The 20,659-nt window shown below is 41.2% G+C and overlaps 1 protein-coding gene across 2 annotated transcripts in view; it reads left to right on the forward strand.

Moving 5' to 3' along the window:
* The window catches only part of SLC15A2 (solute carrier family 15 member 2), a 35,331-nt gene extending 17,448 nt beyond the window's left edge, over nucleotides 1-17,883 (forward strand). For both annotated transcript variants that reach the window (XM_080657381.1, XM_080657382.1), the window contains 15 exons: nucleotides 1,681-1,763; nucleotides 4,751-4,837; nucleotides 5,015-5,104; nucleotides 5,196-5,240; nucleotides 6,240-6,272; nucleotides 6,990-7,078; nucleotides 8,205-8,286; nucleotides 9,678-9,812; nucleotides 10,261-10,425; nucleotides 10,581-10,624; nucleotides 12,206-12,316; nucleotides 12,965-13,061; nucleotides 13,629-13,775; nucleotides 14,380-14,484; nucleotides 14,827-17,883. In XM_080657381.1, coding sequence (XP_080513507.1) covers nucleotides 1,681-1,763; nucleotides 4,751-4,837; nucleotides 5,015-5,104; nucleotides 5,196-5,240; nucleotides 6,240-6,272; nucleotides 6,990-7,078; nucleotides 8,205-8,286; nucleotides 9,678-9,812; nucleotides 10,261-10,425; nucleotides 10,581-10,624; nucleotides 12,206-12,316; nucleotides 12,965-13,061; nucleotides 13,629-13,775; nucleotides 14,380-14,484; nucleotides 14,827-15,003 — 1,490 coding nt within the window. In that variant the 3' untranslated portion in view covers nucleotides 15,004-17,883. The remainder of the gene's footprint in view (nucleotides 1-1,680; nucleotides 1,764-4,750; nucleotides 4,838-5,014; nucleotides 5,105-5,195; nucleotides 5,241-6,239; nucleotides 6,273-6,989; nucleotides 7,079-8,204; nucleotides 8,287-9,677; nucleotides 9,813-10,260; nucleotides 10,426-10,580; nucleotides 10,625-12,205; nucleotides 12,317-12,964; nucleotides 13,062-13,628; nucleotides 13,776-14,379; nucleotides 14,485-14,826) is intronic.
* The last annotated feature ends 2,776 nt before the right edge of the window (nucleotides 17,884-20,659 follow it).

Below are 20,659 nucleotides of genomic sequence, written 5' to 3' on the forward strand. Positions count from 1 at the left end.
ACTTTTTGACTCGAGGGCCACAATGGGTTCTTAAACTGGACCGGAGGGCCGGAACAAAAGCATGGATGGAGTGTTTGTGTGAACTAATATAAATTCAAAGTAAACATCATTACATAAAAGGGTACGGTCTTTTTTTTTTTTTAATTTCAATAGTTTTATTCATTTCAAACATTTTAACAAGAAGAATGTAAACACTCATTATTATAATTTGAAACTTCAAAAAATGGAGGAATCATAGCACAATAACATACCTTATATTGAAGATGGCAAAGGCAAAATAAAATTGCCTAACAAAGGAAAGGTACAAAAGCCTTTCAAATTAAACTTAAATATAATAAAATAATTTAAAACTAAAACAAATAGAAAAGAACAAAATGTGTAAACAGTAAATTAAACATTTTCTTTAGTGCAACTTCCAAATTATGCCCGGGACGTAGATGTAGATGGCAATGTAGACTGGGTTGAAAGGTTTTTGGTCTTTAAAACATCAACTTCAGTGGGAACAGTGTTGTTGGTCTCCTTTTTAGCTAATGCTCTGATACTGTGCTCTCCAGGGGCGTGTCTCCCTACATCACCACGATAACGTGTCTACGCATTCCCAGGGTGATGTCAGGGGACGCGTCCACGAGCATTACAAGGAGCCTCTGGAAGATTGAGAGGTTGTTCCTTCTACTGAATGGGCGGATATAAATCCGCCCACTCAGAAGAAGGAGCTACAGCCGTGTTTCCCGAAGTTGCCATGTTAACACTGCTGCTGGTGAAGGAGCGGAGGGGAGAGCAAGAGAACCCTCTGCTCTTTTGGCTCCGCGGGCCAGATAGAACAGTCGAACGGGCTGGATCCGGCCAGTGGGCCGTAGTTTGCCCACAGCTGATCTAGCACAAGGTTTAATACAAGAATGAGTGAATGAGAAGCTTTCTGATGTTTAAGAGCATGGATTTTTGAATCAGACAGGCCTCAGGTCTAAATTGCAGTTTCTAGCAACTTCTAGCTTTGTAACCTTGTACCTGGTGCTTAATTTCTTTAATCTTCTATTTCTTTATGTGTAAAGTGGAGAGAGTAGTACATATTTTGCCAGCTTATATCAGTTTATATATGTAAAATGCTTAATACTTTACATATAAGAATAAACCTTCAATAGATAGTTAGCAATAATAATAACCATCAAGACAATAATTAATTTGGGATGATATTTCATGCCAGAGGCTTGGGTTTATTAGGTAGGCCCTGAAAAGAAAGTTTTAATTTGGCATCAGATAAGGGAAGAATAGACCAGGGACTGAGGAACTAGATGATGGCCATTTTAATAACCCAGAGTAGAAGCTGTGAGGTCAAATAAGAGTTGTAGCAATGGAAAAGAGGCGGCCGACTGAAGCAAGAGGATCAATGAAAGCTGGTAACATATCAGATTTTTGTGGAGATGGAGAAAGAAAAGTGGAACTCAAAGATGACCTCCATTTCTGTGATTACAGAAAAGTCTCAACAGATATCTCTTTTAACAATTGACCATTTAATTCTTTGTGTAACTTTTATAACTCTCAAGTCAGGAAGTATTAAGTGAGGTTCCTCCCTTGATGAGATGATCTGCCAGTCACTCCTACACATCAGCAGTCTGTCCTTAGCCTTGGGTACTGAATGTGCTGAATGAGAAGCTAAGAACCTTGTTTGTGTATCAACTGCAGTTGTGTTTGCAATGGGAAGCAAAATGTACAAAAAAACACCTCCAGAAGGAAACATAGTGACTCAAGTTATCAAATGTATCTGGGTAAGTCCATGAATTGTTTACCTGCCTTTTTCTTTTTATTTTATTTTATTTTTAAATTTAATAAATCTTTATTGTTCAGATTATTACAATTGTTCCTCTTTTTTACCCCCATAGCTGCCCTCTACCCAGTTCCCACCCCACCCTCTGCCCTTACTGCCCCCCTGCTGTCCTCATCCATAGGTGTACGATTTTTGTCCAGTCTCTTCCTGTACCCCCCACACCCCTTTCCCCCTGAGAATTATCAGTCCACTCTCTTTCTATGCTCCTGATTCTATTATATTCACCAGTTTATTCTGTTCATCAGATTTTTTATTCACTTGATTTTTAGATTCACTTGTTGATTGATATGTATTTGTTGTTCATAATTTTTTATCTTTACCTTTTTCTTCTTCTTCCTCTTCTTAAAGAGTACCTTTCAGCCTTTCATATAATACTGGTTTTGTGTTGATGAACTCCTTCAGCTTTTTCTTATCTGTGAAGCTCTTTATCTGCCCTTCAATTCTGAATGATAGTTTTGCTGGGTAGTGTAATCTTGGTTGTAGGTTCTTGCTATTCATCACTTTGAATATTTCTTGCCACTCCAATCTGGCCTGCATAGTTTCTGTTGAGAAATCAGCTGACAATCGTATGGGTGCTCCCTTGTAGGTAATTAACTGTTTTTCTCTTACTGCTTTTAATATTCTCTCTTTGTCTTTTGCTCTTGGCATTTTAATTATGATGTGTCTTGGTGTGGTCCTCTTTGGATTCCTCTTGTTTGGGGTTCTGTGCACTTCCTGGACTTGTAAGTCTATTTCTTTCACCAGGTGGGGTAAGTTTTCAGTCATCATTTCTTCAAATAGGTTTTCAGTATCTTGCTCTCTCTCTTCTTCTGGCACCCCCATAATTCTGATGTTGGTACGCTTGAAGTTGTCCCAGAGGCTCCTTACACTATCTTCATATTTTTGGATTCTTTTTTCTTTTTGCTTTTCCGGTTGGGTGTTTTTTGCTTCTTTGTATTTCAAATCTTTGACTTGATTCTTGCGTTCCTCTAGTCTGCTGTTAGGTCTCTGTATAATATTTTTTATTTCAGTCAGTGTATATTTAATTTCTAGTTGGTCCTTTTTCATATCCTCAAGGGTCTCACTAAATTTATTGGCCTTTTCTAGGAAATTCTTGAAAAACCTTATAACCGTGGTTTTGAACTCTATATCCAGTCGTTTGCGTTCCTCCATTTCTTTGGTTTGTGATCTATTTCTTTGTCTCTGCATTTTCACTGCTTCCCTGAGTTGGTAGAGTAGCTTTGTGTGCTAGGTGTCCTGTATGGCCTAGTGGCTCAGCCTCCCCAGTTACCTGAGGTAGACACTCTTGGTGCACCCCTTTGTGGACTGTGTGTACAGCCTTGTTGTAGGTAAGTCTTGATTGTTGTTGGTATCACTGGGAGGAATTGACCTCCAGCCAATTGGCTGTGAGAATCAGCTGTGTCTGCACCAGGAGAACTTCTGTGCTGGAGAGAGCCTTATGAGACAAGACTTGCAAAATTGCAAAAGCCTCTGTACTCAGCTTGGATGCGGCGGAGTCTCAGGGCTGAACAGACAGCCTTGGCTTCCTGTCAGCCCTGCCCTATGAGGCCCCTGGGTCTCAGTGTCCCTCGGTAATCACCACAAGCACCTCTGAGAGAAAGCCGCTCTCGAGTTTCGCCCACTGCCAGACAGTCCAGTTTCTCCCCCAATGAATCTGGATTCCCAGATTCTCTCCTGGAACTGGAGTTCAGCACAGTCGGGAGCTTCCGCCTTCCTCCCGCTAGAGAAAGCCAGTGGCACACTCAGCAGTCAGTCCTCTCTGTGCGCACTTGTGCGCGCACCTCCAGACCTCTGCCTTTCGCCTCTCCCCTGAGTTTCCGTGCGCTCCTCTTTTCTCCCGACAGTCCAGACTTCCCTTGTATGAGTCTGGGACCCCAGGGTTTTACCCGGAACTGGGGTTCAGTGCAGTCGGAACTGGGGTTCAGTGCAGTCGGGAGCTGTCGTCTCTCTCCCGCTAGAGAAAGCTAGCCAGGCACTCAGCCGCCCGTCCTCTCCACGCGCGTGTCTCCATACCTCAGCCTTTTACAGCTCCTCTGAGTCTCCGTGTGCCCCCTCTTTCCTTCTAGTTGTAGAATTTCCATTCAGCCAACTTTCCTGTGGTTCTGGATGCTGTCCGTTCTGTCTTTTAGCTGTAGTTTTGAAATTGTTGTGCGAGGCAGCAGTTTAGGTGTTCACCTATGCCGCCATCTTGGTTTCTCCTACCTGCCTTTTTCAATCAAAGACAAAGAGATGCTATGCTGAGCACAGATACCTTCAAACATAGACATACATTTTTTTCAATGACCTCTGTTCTACATCTGTGCGTTTTGGAAAACTAAGATTACTCAGTCTTCCTCTATGCCCCCTTAACTACTAAGTAAAAAAAAAAAATGTAATCATTTTTTAATTTGGAAAAAAATCTTCTGAAATGTAGTTATAAGTGTCCATCAGTAGATGAGTGGATAAAATAGCAATGGTACATTTACAAAATGTAACACTTCTCAGCCGTAAAAAAGAAGAAAATGTTACCCTTTGTGACAGTATGGATGGACCTGGAGAACGTTATGCTAAGTGAAATAGCAATCAGAGCAGGATGATAGCTGTTGGCAGTAGGGGAGAGTGGGGGTGGGGTGGAGAGATTGAGCAAAAAAGAGAAAATGAGAGAAAGAACTCATTGACACGAACAACAGTGTGGTGGCTGTGGGGTGGAGGAGGGTGGAGGTGGAAAAGGGTATAGGGAGAATAAATGATGATGGAAATTAAATTTTTAAAAGACATAAGAATAAATAAAATTATATCTGAAATATTTTGAAATTCAATGTCTGATTAAATCAAAGCATTGGAATACGTCACTTGAAGTATGTTTGTTTCAGAGAAGGGATGATGAATTGAAAAAGGTAGGGGATGGTTTCTTTTTGTCTCTCCTCTGAGGTCTATGCTCTGCCCTAGTTTGCTATTTCCAACCGTTTCAAGAACCGTTCTGGGGACATTCCAAAGCGACAGCACTGGCTGGACTGGGCAGCTGAGAAATACCCAGTAAGTTGGAGTTTCAGAAGTATCTTATAAATACCTCTGTAACATCTCTCCCGATATCAAACTGATTCCCTCCTGTGGCATTTAACTTCTTCTCTTACTGTTCTGGACTACCTCTGCTCCAAGCATGAAAACCATGTCTACCAAGTTAGCCTGTTCCTCCTTTCCCTTGTGTTGCAGAAGCAGCTCATTATGGATGTGAAGGCACTGACCAGGATACTATTCCTCTATATCCCATTGCCCATGTTCTGGGCCCTTTTGGAACAGCAGGTAAGAATACTTTTTTTGAAAGCCCCCCCTCTCCCAGCCCCTACCCTCTCACAGAAAAGGGATTTCTCCTAACGGCATCCGTCTGCCCCAGGGTTCACGATGGACCTTGCAAGCCACCAGGATGAACAGGAATTTGGTGAGTTGAAGAGATTTTCCAGAGAAGTCTGTTATTTTCTTTATAGTCCATATTTGGGAAAAATTAATTTCTTTGTGGTTTTGCCTGAATATGGACTTAAGGTCCTAAGACAGGTGCCTTTAGCATGCAAACTCTGAGTAGGCAAAATAAAGAAATCTAGTCTAGAAATAAAAACCAGAATCTTACCTTTAGAAATCAGGAACAGACGGCTGGGAAAGGTTTAAATGTGTACAAGGAAGTATGGAGAGGATAGCAAAGGGATACAGACCTGGGATAGTGATGGTTTTCTTCCATCTAAGCCTGTCCCGCACAGCAGAGGCAGATTTTATGGTGCTAGTACACGACTGGCCCCATCACAGTCAAGATTCACAGCAGGGGACCTGCATATGGAATATTTTGTACATGGATATGGAAAAATTGGAAAAGTTGTAAGCATTTTATCTCTTTTTCCAACCTCCATTATTTGGCAAACTCATATAAAGTTCCATCCCTGCTCTCAATTATTCCACTTTCTAGATTATTGTCTTATTTTTCTGCCATCACAGTTGTGAAGAGGGTAGGGTCTTATTAGCCAGCCTCTTTGCAGCCTGTCAAATATAATTTTACCTTTTCCTTCCTCTGGTTGTCCAGGATTTACCATGATTGCCCTCCTGTTGACCCCCTGGAGAACTCTGTGTATCAATGGAAATCTTTACCCTAAACCAGATAGCTTGTCCTTCACATAATTACTACCCACAACTGCAGTTACTGAGATGAATAAAAACACACTGACTATTCTCTCCTAGGTTAAGGAAAGTATAGTACATAGAATGTACTAGTAAATAACCTGAATCCATTAACACTCTGTTCAGCCCACATATCCTTACAAGCATGATAGTGGCTGAACGAAAGACCTGGTGAATTTTAACTTACTAGTATGTTTATTGCCTGTTAATTACCAAGATTTAGGCTTTTCTTATCTTTAGCCACCTCTAAATTTAATTTATTATAATATTTCAGGGTTTTATTGTGCTTCAGCCGGACCAGATGCAGGTAGGACACTTCTTTGTAGTCATGGGAACTTACTTCTTTCCTCATTTATACCTCTACCTGTAGTGTTAGGATTGCCAACCATAATTTGATGTTATTTTTCCTTGTATGCTGAAGAGTGCTAAGCACAGGGGTGAAAATATTCTCCTTAAGCTCCACACTTCTCTTTTACATCTTCTGTTAAGTAAGCAGCTTCTGCTCAACTCCAGGGAGAGTAAGTTTTGAGCCCACAGGAAAAGTATAAGCATTGGACTTTTTTTCCTGGCACAGTATAATGGAAATGTTGTCAAAGAAAGTAGAAGACTTTGTCGTATGAGCAACAAAGTCAGAATCTCTGTTCTTTGGTAACTCTTAGTTCTTTTTTTTAACCCTTTGTTCAATAATCCCCAATTGTTCCTTCTGTTTCTTCTGGCCATGACATTTTCCTTTGGGCTGTGGAAATGGAGATGACAAATGAAAATGGGAACACCCAATTGATGGACAGAAAAACAGGTTCAGAGTGAAACTGGTTCCTTGGGATATCTGGAAACTAAGGTGCTATGCAAGGGAAATAGAGTCTTAGGTGTAGAGAGACTAATAGATATGGAATCATTTTGTACTTTGTATGAGAAAAGTGTCTTTGGATGTGAGAAAGGATGCACAAAAGCAAGTAAGAGCACATGCTCACACTTACGATAGGAGAACACTTGTAACTAATCTTTTTTTACCATGGTATTACAGGTACTAAATCCCCTTCTGGTTCTTATCTTCATCCCATTGTTTGACCTTGTCATTTATCCTCTGATCTCCAAGTGTGGAATTAACTTCTCGTAAGTGCTCATTATGCCTGTATTCCTCCAGACTGACTCAATCTTTGCCCCATTTGATAAAGATTCAATGTCAGTAGTTTTCTACTTAGTGATGACTTGTTTTGGTTTATATTTTTTTCTGGTTCTATTTACCCACTTTAAACTACACACCATTAATACCAGAGGATGGGAATTAGAACGAATTAATTCTTATTGTAGGGAGTCTAAGCCATTACTGCCGACTGAACTGTGCAATGTTGAAGGGGTATGTGTAAGTTTCATGGAAACTAAAGTGTATATGAGAGTGGTCTCCTAAACCAACATTTTGCTTTGTTCTTGAATGTTGCCTCTTCAAAGAAGTTTAAAGCCTTTGATGACAATGAATCCCTTTAAATCTCCCATTGTCCCTATAAAACAAGTAAGGGGACCTGGTTAAGAGTGGGCATAGAATGGTCCCTGTTTACTGCTTTCTCCCATAGAAGTGTTTATTATTCGTTGTTCAGTTTGACAGAGGAGTGTTTTAAGCCTCTTCTAATTCCCGATTTAATAGCAATTTCCATTTAATGACCACTTTACCATATTCAAATGGCCTTTTATCATTTACTCATTCATTGAAGTGGGTTCAGCACCAAGCCATGCAAATGTAAAAGCACAAATCTTGCCCTCAAGAGGTTTACTGTTTAATAAGGAGGTGGAATGTGTGCCATATAATTATTACATGAGGTAAAATATGTTAGGTGCCCTAATAATGGAGCAAAGTGCCAGGGAAGTGTTAGAGAAGTCTGCTGCCGGGGTCAAGAAAAACTTCTGAACAAGAGGAAAATGAAGTAATAATATATAGTGCCTGGCATATGGTGAATGTTCAATTAATCTTACTGCATACTATTGTTTTTGTTATTATGACATGATGGATAGAAAAAACATGAAGAAAGATAGATGTGGGGAATGTGGTGCATTACAAAGAACCATTCAGTGCGACTCAAGTAAAGGGAGAAGAAAAGATGTGTGAAGGGGAGTTCTAGGAAATACTTTGGAAAGTAATTGGGGCCAAATCAGGAAAGGTCTTTAATGGTAGGCCTAGGGGGGTTGAATTTTATACTTTAAACTCTAAAGTTTAGATATAAATGTCTCTCCCTCTCTTCTGCAGATCGCTTAGGAAAATGGCTGTTGGTATGATCCTAGCATGCCTGGCATTTGCAGTTGTGGCAGTTGTAGAGACAAAAATTAATGTGAGTTCAATAAATCTTAAGCTCCATGAGTACAGGACCTTATCTATCTTGTTCACTCTTCTGATTCCCCAAGACCTAGCATAGTACCTGTTTGAAAGAAGGTGCATAACTCATCCTATATAATAAAAGCCTAGGTAGGGTCATGCCCTCACACGACGTCATCACAAGATGGCCACCAAAAGATGGTCGTGCGCACAGCTGAGGCGGGCCCGGTGGCTGCTCTGCACGATGAGGCCTGGGGGTCCCGAAGCTCTGCAGGGCATGGCGGAGGCCGGTCCCGGCATCTCCGCCACCTCACGCAGAGGAGGCGGGTCCTGGTAGAGGAGGCGGGTTGTGGCAGGGGAGGGCAGTTGTGGGCAATCAGTCTGGCAGGGGAGGGCAGTTGGGGATGATCAGGCCAGCAGGGGAGCAGTTAGGTGTCAATCAGGCTGGCAGGGGAGCGATTAGGGGGCGATCAGGCTGGCAGGCAGAAACGGTTAGGGGTAATCAGGCAGGCAAGCAGGCGAGCGGTTAAGAGCCAGCAGTCCTGGATTGTGAGAGGGATGTCCGATTGCCAGTTTAGGCCCAATCCCACAGCGATCGGGCCTAAACCAGCAGTCAGATATCCCCCAAGGGGTCCCAGATTGGAGAGGGTGCAGGCCGGATTGAAGGACAGCTCTCTTCTCCCCCGCCCCATGCATGAAGTTTGTGCACCGGGCCTCTAGTATTTGTGATAAATGAGTAGGTACAGAGGTAGAGCAGCAATGAAAAGGAGGCTCAGCTCCCACCTGAGTGATTCAGAATATATTGTCAAGGAATTTCCAAACACTTATATCAAGGTATCCAACCATCTCTTTGGAAACACTAGTTTATCTGATACCTTACCAGATACTTACACAAATACCCTTTGGCAGATTGAATGGCCACTATTGGGAAATGATGTATGAGGCCACAGCTAAGTCAGAAAGTATGAAGTTTGTTACCTGACATCTGTGCTTGCTGCATTGAGCTGGTGTTTCCCCCTCCAAACTGACTTCAGAGTTTCCTAAGCCAAATGGTCTTTAGTGGGAGAAAACTATGTTATCCTGACTTAGATGGACTAGGCCAGTGGTCGGCAAACTGCGGCTTGCGAGCCACATGTGGCTCTTTGGCCCCTTGAGTGTGGCTCTTCCACAAAATACCATAGCCTGGGCAAGTCTATTTTGAAGAAGTGGAGTTAGAAGAAGTTTAAGTTTAAAAAATTTGGCTCTCAAAAGAAATTTCAATCGTTGTACTGTTGATATTTGGCTCTGTTGACTAATGAGTTTGCCAACCAGTGGACTAGGCTATCAGAGATAGGACTGAAATGTCTGTTCTCTTTGTATCCACAGGGTTGTTTGTTAGTGATTCTGACATGTGTTCTCTGTCCTAAGGAAATGGCTCCACCCCAGCCAGGTCCCCGAGAGATTTTCCTACAAGTCTTGAATCTGGCCGATGATGAGGTGAAAGTGACAGTGGTAGGAGATGACAAAAATTCTTTGTTGCCAGAGTCCATCAAATCTTTTCAGGTGAGATATGGACTTGAAAGAATTAGAAACACATTCTGATTATGCACCAAAGCAGCAGCATAATATAGTGGTTAACTATATTATGCATTTGTGGAGCATGCATTTGTGGAGTCAAACAGCCCCCGTCCAATTCCAGTTCTGTCACTCCCTAGTTACAAGACCCTGAACAAGTTATTGTATCTCTAAACTTCAGTTTAAGCATCTGTGAAATGGCAACAATTTTAAAATCAGAAGTTATTGTAATGATAAGTATTATAATATGTAAATCCTATGATTAATATCCTTACTCATGAATATTTATACATCCCTCTAATTAGTCCTATGGTATATTCCTAAAAATGGAATTACTAGCTTAACAGATAATGTTGAGGTCCCACATGGGAAGCTATGAGGTTATGATGTCCAAAATGGGGTAGAAGGTGAGTGTGACAGGTTTTTCATTCTACAGAAAATGCCACACTATTCCAAACTTCACCTGAAGACAAAAAGCCAGGATTTTCACTTCCACTTGAAATATCACAATTTGTCTGTCTACACTGAGCATTCCGTGGAGGAGAAGAAATGGTACAGTCTGATCATTCGAGAAGATGGGGAAAGTGTTTCCAGCATGATGGTAAGTTGAGGAGTGGTCTTGGTTCCAAATTGTTATCTTAGAGTGTGATGATTGGCTCATCAATAGCTTACCAAGGATATGCCTAATGATAAAATTTTCTGATTATTGGTCCCCTGTTGTCACCTGTAACTGATTTTTACTTTCCTCTATTTAAGGTGAAGGATGCGGAAAACATAACCAATGGGATGACAGCCGTGAGGTTTGGAAGTCAAGGAAATCCCAGGCCACTCTGTTCTCATGAATCTTGGGCCTCTTCTGATCTGAGGGGCTTCAGATAACGAGTCCTAACATTCTACTTGTCTTGCGCAGGGATTCTCTCCTGGAATGTCAGGGGCATAGGTGTCAGAAGGCATTTTCCAGGACACAGAACAGATAGGCTTGCTTTCCCATGTGGCATTCAAAGATGACTGTGTATCTGTGTATGTCTCCTGTGCTCTGATGCACACATTTCCTATACTGAATTTTATCCACTTACCTTGTTCTCAGGAAAGTAACTCAGTACTTTCCTCTTTCTGATGACCAGAGAGAAATTTAGATGTAAGCAAATAATGCTTCATTGTTGGTAGTTGAGCATCTCTTTTTACTGTGTTTTTAAAGGAAAGTATAGTTTTTATTTTAAACTTATAGAGGCATCTTGGTATAATTAAAGGTGATACATTTGGAGTCAAAAAGACTTGGTTGTGAATTCAGAAAAGTCTGAAGGTCTTGTCAGACAGCTTGGGACAGTTAGAGAGGTGGGGCACTGAAGAGGTCACCTGCTTTCTGTGGCAGGAATCTGACATGAAATGGACAGATGCACATGCCTATGGCCATTAACATTAGGCGGTTGCTGTTAAGAGTTGATAGGACTTTCCTGGGTTGGAGAGCCACAGGAACTTTCAGAAGGGATGGAAGGGGAAATTTCTAGATTAGTGCAGGATTATTTAAAAAGTCCAGGAGTCAACATTAAGGATTCTAGAGAGAATTTATCTTTTTATCCCATGGGCCAAAGACAAAAGCACAAGCTATCAAAATAGAAATGTATCTAAAACCCATACTTAGAAACCTAGGTTCAGATGACTAAAAAGATCATTCTAGAAGAGTCCAGGATTGTCTGAAGACTCCAAAACAATAATGACCTATTATGGGCTGGGAGTCTGAGTTTGCATAAGTCAAATCGTTTATAAGAAGACAAAGAATCAGGTTTTTTTTTCCTTTATTGATTAAGGTATTACATATGTGTCCTTATCCCCGCATTGCCACCCCCCCCCCCCCCCCACTCTCCTGGTGTCTGTGTCCATTGGTTATGCTTATATGCATGCATACAAGTCCTTTGGTTGAACTCTCCTCCTTACCCCCACCCTCCCCTACCTTCCCGCTGAGGTTTGAGCATACTGGTATATATTTATATGTACATAATCATTTTTCTTAATGGAGTATCAGTTGGTGAATCCCACCATTATAAGAGGGAAAGATATTGGATGCACCTAAGCTGGATTAGTGAGGAAACTCAGACTGCCATGGGTGATCATGATAGTGTCCATCCAGCTAGAGATCAGGTGAGGGAATGGCAGATAGAAAGCTATTCCCTTAGGAATGAGAACATTACAGACAGCTAAGACTACTGATACTTTTTACATTTGAGTTGATTCATTCATTCAGTTAACAATACACATGATGTACCCTTTATGTATCAGGCACTGGGATATAATGGCAAACAAAAGAAAAGGCCCCTACCCTTTTATCACGTGTTGTTACTTGGGAAGGTTTGTCTGATCTGTAACCATGTCTCTACCCTTAGGTTCCTTAACACTTTGCATAAAGAGGTCAACATCAACCTGGGTACAGATATCTCACTTAATGTTAGTGAAGACTATGGTGTGTCTGCTTACAGAACTGTACAGATAGGAGAGTAAGTACATTCATTACCCTTGGGACATTTTACTTTTATCAACAAATTTTAAAATGCGTTCTTTGCATATAGGTGGCGGTATATCAAGATAGTAGGTATATCTTGGCTAATCTTGAGTATACACAGACTCCAGCTCTTTTTTTGACCCTTGCCTCCTTCCCTTAGTCTCACCTTTCTCTACACAGGTATATTGAGATCATGATTGCTATGAAGGTCATACTGTAGAGTTAATAAGGCCCATCTCTGGGAGGTTTGCAAAGTTTATTATGGACTCCCACTTCTATTCTTTGGTATTGCCTATTGGCACATCAGTATTTCAGGCTTATCCTTTTGGGTTCACCATTTTATGCTGAGAAAAATTAATAAGACTTAAGAGCCTGGTGTCCACGAAAGAAGATGATTTGTGCCTTCTTTTTTCAGGTTTAAGTTAAAAAAAGATACCAGACAGACAATAAGGGGCTCAGACCAGGGGTAGAAAAATCTGGCATGAAAATAATTTACTCCTTGAGAATTCTCCCTTTAAGAGAAATGGGTGGTTTCGCTGCTCGATTCACTATCAATAAAGAGATGAGATCACTCTTTCCTGTGATAATGGGGTGCTTTTCTAAGCTGTGATGTTTATTCTAACCTAAACTCCTCCTGTTCCAGATACCCTGCGGTGCATTGTAAAACAGAAGATGATGACTTTTCGCTGAATTTGGGTCTACTAAATTTCGGTGCAGCTTATCTGTTTGTTATTACTAATGTAAGTAGCTCATGGCTACCCCTGTACTCTCCTACCATGGAGCTGTATCTATGTCTGTGTCTATCCTGGAATCCAAAGAAGAAGATTTTGTAGCAAGATAGGATAACATACTTATTTCTAATGTAAGATGATAGATTCAAGTGACTTTATGACTGAGGTCTCCATATGGGACATAAAAAGAGATAGCATTGGCAGCAGGCACAGGGTCTGGGAAAATGGAAGAACTAATTTATCTTGAGTCATTGCTATGTGGTGACATGGTCTCCTTCAGTCTCATTATGGCCCTAAGAAAACAAAGATTATTTGTCATTTTGACATACAATAACAAAATATTTTGCCATTTAAGGACTATATTAATGTCGGTATCCGAAGTCAGGCAAGTGAGTACAGTGTTACCAAAAGAAATTTCAAAAAAAACCCTGAAACTGTAGAAATTGCTCAATCTCTTGAAGGTAGCAAAAGGATGAAAATATGAAGATGGGATGCATATAAGATCATAGAATGCTGTAGATAAGGAATATTTACTTGAGACTACTGACAAACCAATTTCTTCTTTCCCTCACTAAGAGTACCCATCAGGGTCCCCACGCTTGGAAGACAGAAGACATTCCAGCCAACAAAATATCCATTGCATGGCAGCTACCACAATATGTGCTGGTGACGGCTGGGGAGGTCATGTTCTCTGTCACAGGACTTGAATTTTCTTATTCTCAGGTAGGTTTTTGCAAGTGGGAAATGGAGGTGGAGACAGGGCTTAGAAGATGGTGCATTATTTTCCTGGCACTACCTTAAGTAGGTATGTGACTTGGCCAAGACCTTCATATATTTTGGCTTTAGATTCCTTATACATGATCCTAAACAGAGAGTTACCTTGATTCCCAAGATCATGGAAGTGCAGCATAGTAGTCTATGGTATTTGATATCTAGGAAAAGATACTTAAAAATTAAGAATAAGGGATGTGGAATCAAACTGCTTATGTTCAAATTTTGGCCGCACAACCCTTTGTATAATCTTGAGCAAGTGAATAATCATTTCTCTAGTGTTATTTTTTATGTATAAAATAAGAATATTAATAGAACTTACCTCTTAGGGTTGTAATGAAGATTATATAATATGAGTTAAAATATTTGATTAATAAGAGCTCCATTCTGTTATTACTATTAACATAATTAATACCCCTTGAATCAATGTGATAGATGAACTCAGTGGGAAGAGTTGAATCTGGAAACTTTTGTGGAAGAAGTTTTCTGGATAGATGCATGGGGCATGAAGGCGGTGTAGGGATTTCGTTTACTGACAAATTTGTATCCTCTCTAGGCTCCCTCTAGCATGAAATCTGTACTCCAGGCAGCCTGGTTGTTGACAATTGGAGTTGGCAATTTCATTGTGCTTACTGTGGCACAGTTCAGCGACCTGGTACAGGTATGGATCCAAGAGAAAGAGGAGCTTGTACCTATCCAAGTTTTCCCCTTCAAATTCCTTTTTTTCCTCCTCCTCCATCCACCCCTCTGTCTTCCACCTTCCCCATGATAGATGAGTTGGATGCACACAGACTTTGCTAGAAAAATAGACATATGTAAATATCAGTAATATCCACCACATACCCATGTGAGGAAAGGTCAGTGAGCCCAGTCTTCTTCTAGCAAACCTCTGTCTAAATGGCGAGCCTGGGTCAATCTGCTCCTCAGTTCTCGCCCTTTGAAGATCCCTTTAGTTTTAGGTTTTTCCCCATATTTTTTTTCTTATATCTATTTCTTCCTGCAGTGGGTCGAATTCACTTTGTTTTCCTGTCTCCTGCTGCTGGTCTGCCTGATCTTCTCCGTCATGGGCTACTACTATGTTCCTCTAAAGTCAGAGGATATTCAGGAGCCAGCAGCTAAGAAGATTCCCCATATCCAAGAGAACACAATAAACCTGGAGACCAAGAACACAAAGCTCTAATGACTCCTGGGACTCTGCCCAGTTCCAGATTCCTGACTCTGGTCTTGGTCATCACTGAACTTCAAGCATTTTTTTCTCTCATTTGGTTAGGGGAGTGAGGTGGCATCACATATGAGCTGGTCTCTTCCACTTTTCTCCTATGATAGAGGCAGTTCTGTATTTTCCAGTCCATTAAAGAGCGAGGCCCCTGAGACTCCATGTCTTCCCATCTATCAGTGAACTCAGTAAACTGTGTGTTGTGTTGGTGAAGCTAGCCTGGTGTCTCCAAATGGCCAAGAAAACACAAATGTATAATTGAGATTAGTCTCTGTGAGTACGCACAATTATGTGGGAATTCCTTTACCTGCTGTTTAGAACGGAAGACCCCACTTTGTGAGGTGCTGATTTAGGGACAAAATTGCAGAATAAGAGAGAGATGGTATTTCAAGTTTCTTCATAAGCAATGCAATTGAATTATTCACAAGGACCTCAAGAATTGGTATATCTGGTGTAATCTGCTCTAGGGTCCGGCTTATCAACTATCCAAGTTTGATAAAACCTTAGTAAATTTTCAGTACAGAATAACAGACTGACATTTTATTAACACAGGAGAAGATACATCTTTCTTATAATTACACTATTTTATCTACCAACCCAAACATCTCTTTCTCAGCACTGATAGATCTTTGGAAATCAAATTAAAGATAGTACACATTGGTAAATCTGGTTCTGGGAATAATTTGGATATATTGAATGGGTATAAATTGTGGAAATCCTGATGAATCCCTCTTCTGCAGTGCACATTCTTCTTAGTGACTACAATGCTTCAGCTCTGGCTTATGTCCTGTGGACAGTTGTATAGACACTAATTATAATTTTGAAACCCTGTCCTTTCCATGTTGTTGGGTCAGCTTTTTCTCATTATTACATCATGTCTTGCTTATTGCAACAAATATTTAATAACAGCAATATTTTTATGAATTCATCTTCCTTTTTTATTTTATTCCCTTCAGCCTCAAATAAGTGGTTTCATTTTGATAATTTTTCTTGTCTTACTTTCCTCACAATTTTTAAATATCATTTTTTCGCTTAGGCCTGGGAATTTCTTTCTTATTAAAAAGTTATATTAATACTATAGGTTCGAGCTTCTAAAACGGTGATGCTCAATGGAGGGGAATGGTTCCACATGAGGATCCTAGCACAATCTGACGGGGAGGTTGGGGAAGGCAGGAGTGTAGAACATGAGGGTTTTTTGTTTGTTTGTTTCTGTGCTAATGAAAAGGTGAGAAATACTACCTTGCACACAATAAACGAATCCTTGGACAGAAATGGGAATGTCATTACAATATATTGCTAGGAAAAAAGTTCAGAACCACTGTACGAGAGAGCCTTATTTTTGTTGGTTTTGCTCCATTATTCTCATTTAGAACTATGTTGCATCTCACACTGTAAACATAACAAGAGAAGTTGCTCCAGTTTCCCAAACGTCATATACTTTAGTTTTAGTGACCAAGGTTTCAGAAGTGCTGAAGTGACAGCAGCACCATCCAGTTTCCCCAGATGCTGTATCTTGATGTGAACCAGAGCAGCTTTAACTCAATCTGGTCAATGAAATATTGTTTGAAGAGATGTTAACAGTGCTCGGTGAATAAAAGGTTGTATGGACAAATATATTTGGGGAAAGGGGCACATTATATCTTTTTCTTAACATTTGTATATTAAAGATTCTGAGAAATCCTGCAGCAAAAACACTTTGTATAGCCTAACATGGTGTAGTGTTCTGCAGAACACTAGTTTAGGGAATTCCTATGTGTACCCAACTATAGCTTCTTCTCTGAAACCTCCTACCACCTTGGTTTTCTTTCTAGCTAACAAGAATAAGTGTAACCCCCTCTTTCATGTTGCAGACTGTTTGCTATTTGTGGAGAGCTTTCACCTCTCCTCCTCAGTCATCAAGTAAGTATTCATCAGGCTAAAGATTCTCAGTTTCTTCAGCGGCTCCTCACAGGCCGCAGTCTCTCCTTGCACTACCCTGTGTTTCCTCTTCTGAAAAATACCTTTTGTCTGAAATGCACCAGTAGATCAGAATCCCTCTTCATATGTGTTATCTAGAGCCAAATACAACATTCCAGAAGTGGTCTGACCAGAAGAACTAGGATCAGCCTTTCTCCAAACAATACACATCTGTTAATACAGGTAACATTAGATGTTTGGGGCAACTACATCACAATGAAGGCTTATATTCTAACCATGTGGTTGGCTAACATCTCCAGTTTTTTTAAGAGAGCTGTTGTTTATCCAAATGCACGTTTGAGTTCTACTATATGCCATTTACTAAGTTAGGTACTGGAAAAACAAAGATGAATAATCTACCTTACCTGTGTGCAAACTTACCTCACTTACCTTGCCTGACTGTCAAGACTGTAGAGAGTGCAAAGGCCGTGAAGAAGTAATGGCATATTGAGGAAGAGCAAGAAGCACACTATGATAGGACTGGATCCTCCCTACTCAAATCCTTCTCTTAGAGAAAATCTCCAGCCCCAACCCAGAAAAGGGGAAGTCCTAGTTACTAAGTAATCCTGTCATCCTTAGAGTTTGGACCAAGGGTGGACTTTGGCAAAGTGGGTCCATCAGAGTCCCTCAAGAATTTAGAATTGAGACAAAGGTTCAGAGAGTTAGGGTACTTTAACTGAAAGGTGTGTAGGTTGTTGGGGGTAGGGGTGTTGGCATCATGGCAACTTTGTATAAGCTGGAGAGCACAGCAGCAGTGGCAGGAACCTCTCCTGCCTCCACAGCAGTGCTAAGGCACTACCATGATGGATCAAAATTAGAATCCTGTAACACAAGGTGGTCAGCAGAAAAGACAGATAAGCATATACAGAGAGAAAAGCGGAACTGCTTAAAAGAAAGACAAAAAAAAAAAAAGAGCAATAGAAAGAGACAAAAACAGACAAGAGGACAGACATTCAGGGAAAAGTGAGGAAGATAAGGGGACAGGATATCAAATGGGAAAGAATGAGACTCAAGAATTGGGATGGGCACCCTGGAAGGATTCAGATGACTCCAAGTATCTGCTAACTCAAACACCACAGAGCCTCTGTTACAGCAAAAGAAGCCTTTTACCCTCCGTGACTGAGCATGATCCTGCCTTGCTGAAAGACCCTGTATTGATGCCATTTGAGGTGCTTTCCTGGCAAGTGAGTACCAATTCTCCTCATGCCCTGCTCCACTCTCCTTCATTGCCTCCATATCTATAACTGTAGACAAATCCTAAAACATCCATGGGGCCAATTGCCAAGTCTAATTGGGGAGCAAGAGGGCTGCATGGCAAGAATTACAAAATTGCACTAATGTTTATCAGCAAGAACCTGAGGAATATACATGGAACTGAATTATGAGTGTACTAGACCGGAGATGGAAGAAAATAAACGTCAGTTTATTATTGTGTAGGTGCACTTAACAGAGATTCTGGACTCAATGTGCTATCACATGCAGTTGGTAGAGTTCTACTTATTTTCTCTTTTTGTTGTTAGTAGACTGAAAATTGGATTCACTTCTGGCCTATGCTGAGTTGAGATGCCTGTGGAGCAGCTCTATTATAAGACATAGATCTGGGCTAATGATTTGGCAGGACAGTCAGGGACGTGAAAGGGATAAGATGAGGATTGGTAACAGGTTGTTCTGGACAAAGAGTTATGTGAAGGGATCTCTCAGCATGAACTCATAGTGTCAGAATATTTGTGTCCTATGTAAATGCTCACCGAAGGGCCTTTGCTTCACAGAAAGTTTTCTTTATCCAGATAAACATAATGACCCTCTTACTTGCAGAGGAAGGAACAGAAAGATTTAGGGAGATGAGAATGTCACAGTGGATTTGTTATGTATTACCTACTGAGCCATCCCTGCCCCAAGGACATGCTTGTCATAATGATAGTGGGGAAGGGCATGTAATAAGAATAGAGACACAGCCAAAACCGGTTTGGCTCAGTGGATAGAGCGTCGGCCTGCGGACTGAAGGGTCCTGGGTTCGATTCCGGTCAAGGGCATGTACCTTGGTTGCGGGCACATCCCCAGTAGGAGGTGTGCAGGAGGCAGCTGATCGATGTTTCTCTCTCATCGATGTTTCTAACTCTCTATCCCTCTCCCTTCCTCTCTGTGAAATATCAATAAAATATATTAAAAAAAAAAAAAGAATAGAGACACAATTGTTTAATAAGTATTCACCTCACTAACTATAGATAATAAGTTTTCTAACAGACCCTGGGAAACTGGAGGATGAAACAAGGCTGTAAAAAGATAAGATGCCTCTATGGGTCCATTACTCAGAAAAGAAATGCATTTTGAGAACTGACCAAGGACAGGACACGCTTTGATTTGGTTGCTATGCCAGGATGCTGACACCTCCCTTCCCCCCAAGAGTTTGCCTCAGGAATGCTGACCTTTTTCTGGTCCCAGGAACAGGCTGAGCTATTTGTAACATCATAGATGATTAGCTACCTTGTTATTGGACTTAGAGCTCCTGAAAGCCGGACTGTAGACCCTCCACTTCCTTTTCCCTGTCACACTTGTAGCTCGAAGCTGCACTATCTATATAAAACCCTAATATGCAAATCGACCAAACGACAGAATCACTGGCAGAACAACCAGTCACCATGACATGCACTGACCACCAGGGGGCAGACGCTCAACGTAGAAGCTGCCCCCTGGTGGTCAATGCGCTCTCACAGCAGGAGCGCCACTCAGCCAGAAGCCAACTCATAGCTGGAGAGCACAGCAGCAGTGGCAGGAACCTCTCCTGCCTCCACAGCAGTGCTAAGGCACTATCATGATGGAAATGTAGGTACACTTGAAGTTGTCCCAGAGGCTTCTTACGCTATCTTCATATATTTTGATTTTTTTTCTTTTTGCTCTTCTGGTTGTTTTTTTGCTTTCTCATATTCCAAATCATTGAGATTCTTGGCTCCCTCCAGTCTACTGTTGATTGATTCCCTGTAAATTATTCTTTATTTCAGTTAGTGTATCCTTCATTTCTGATTGCTCCTTTTTCATGTCTTTTATGTTCTCACTAATTCCCTTGAAATTCTCACTAATTCCCTTGAAGCTCTCATTAAGATCCTTGAGCATTCTTATAACCATTGTTTTGAACTCTGTACATAGTAGTTTGCTTGCTTCCATTTCATTTAGTTCTTTTTCTGGAGAATTTCTTCTATTCTTTCATTTGTGACATTTCTTTGCACATTTTGGCATTTCCCTGTGTTTGTTTCTACGTATTAGGTAGAATTGCTATGTCTCCTGGAATTGGTAGAGTGGCCTTGTGTAGTAGGTGTCCTGTAGGGCCCAGTGGCTCAGCCTCCCCAGTCACCTGAGCTGGGCCTCATGTGCACCCCTGTGTGGGCTGTGTGTGCTTTTTTTTTTTTTTTTTAAATATATTTTAATGATTTTTTACAGAGAGGAAGGGAGAGGGATAGAGAGCTAGAAACATCGATGAGAGAGAAACATCAATCAGCTGCCTCCTGCACACCTCCCACTGGGGATGTGCCCACAACCAAGGTACATGCCCTTGACCGGAATCGAACCCAGGACCCTTCAGTCCGCAGGCCGACGCTCTTATCCACTGAGCCAAACCAGTTTCGGCTGTGTGCGCTATCTTGTAATTGATCTGTGATTGCTGTTGGCA

Source organism: Plecotus auritus, assembly GCF_963455305.1.
Source record: "Plecotus auritus genome assembly, chromosome: 2".
Classification (NCBI taxonomy): domain Eukaryota; kingdom Metazoa; phylum Chordata; class Mammalia; order Chiroptera; family Vespertilionidae; genus Plecotus; species Plecotus auritus.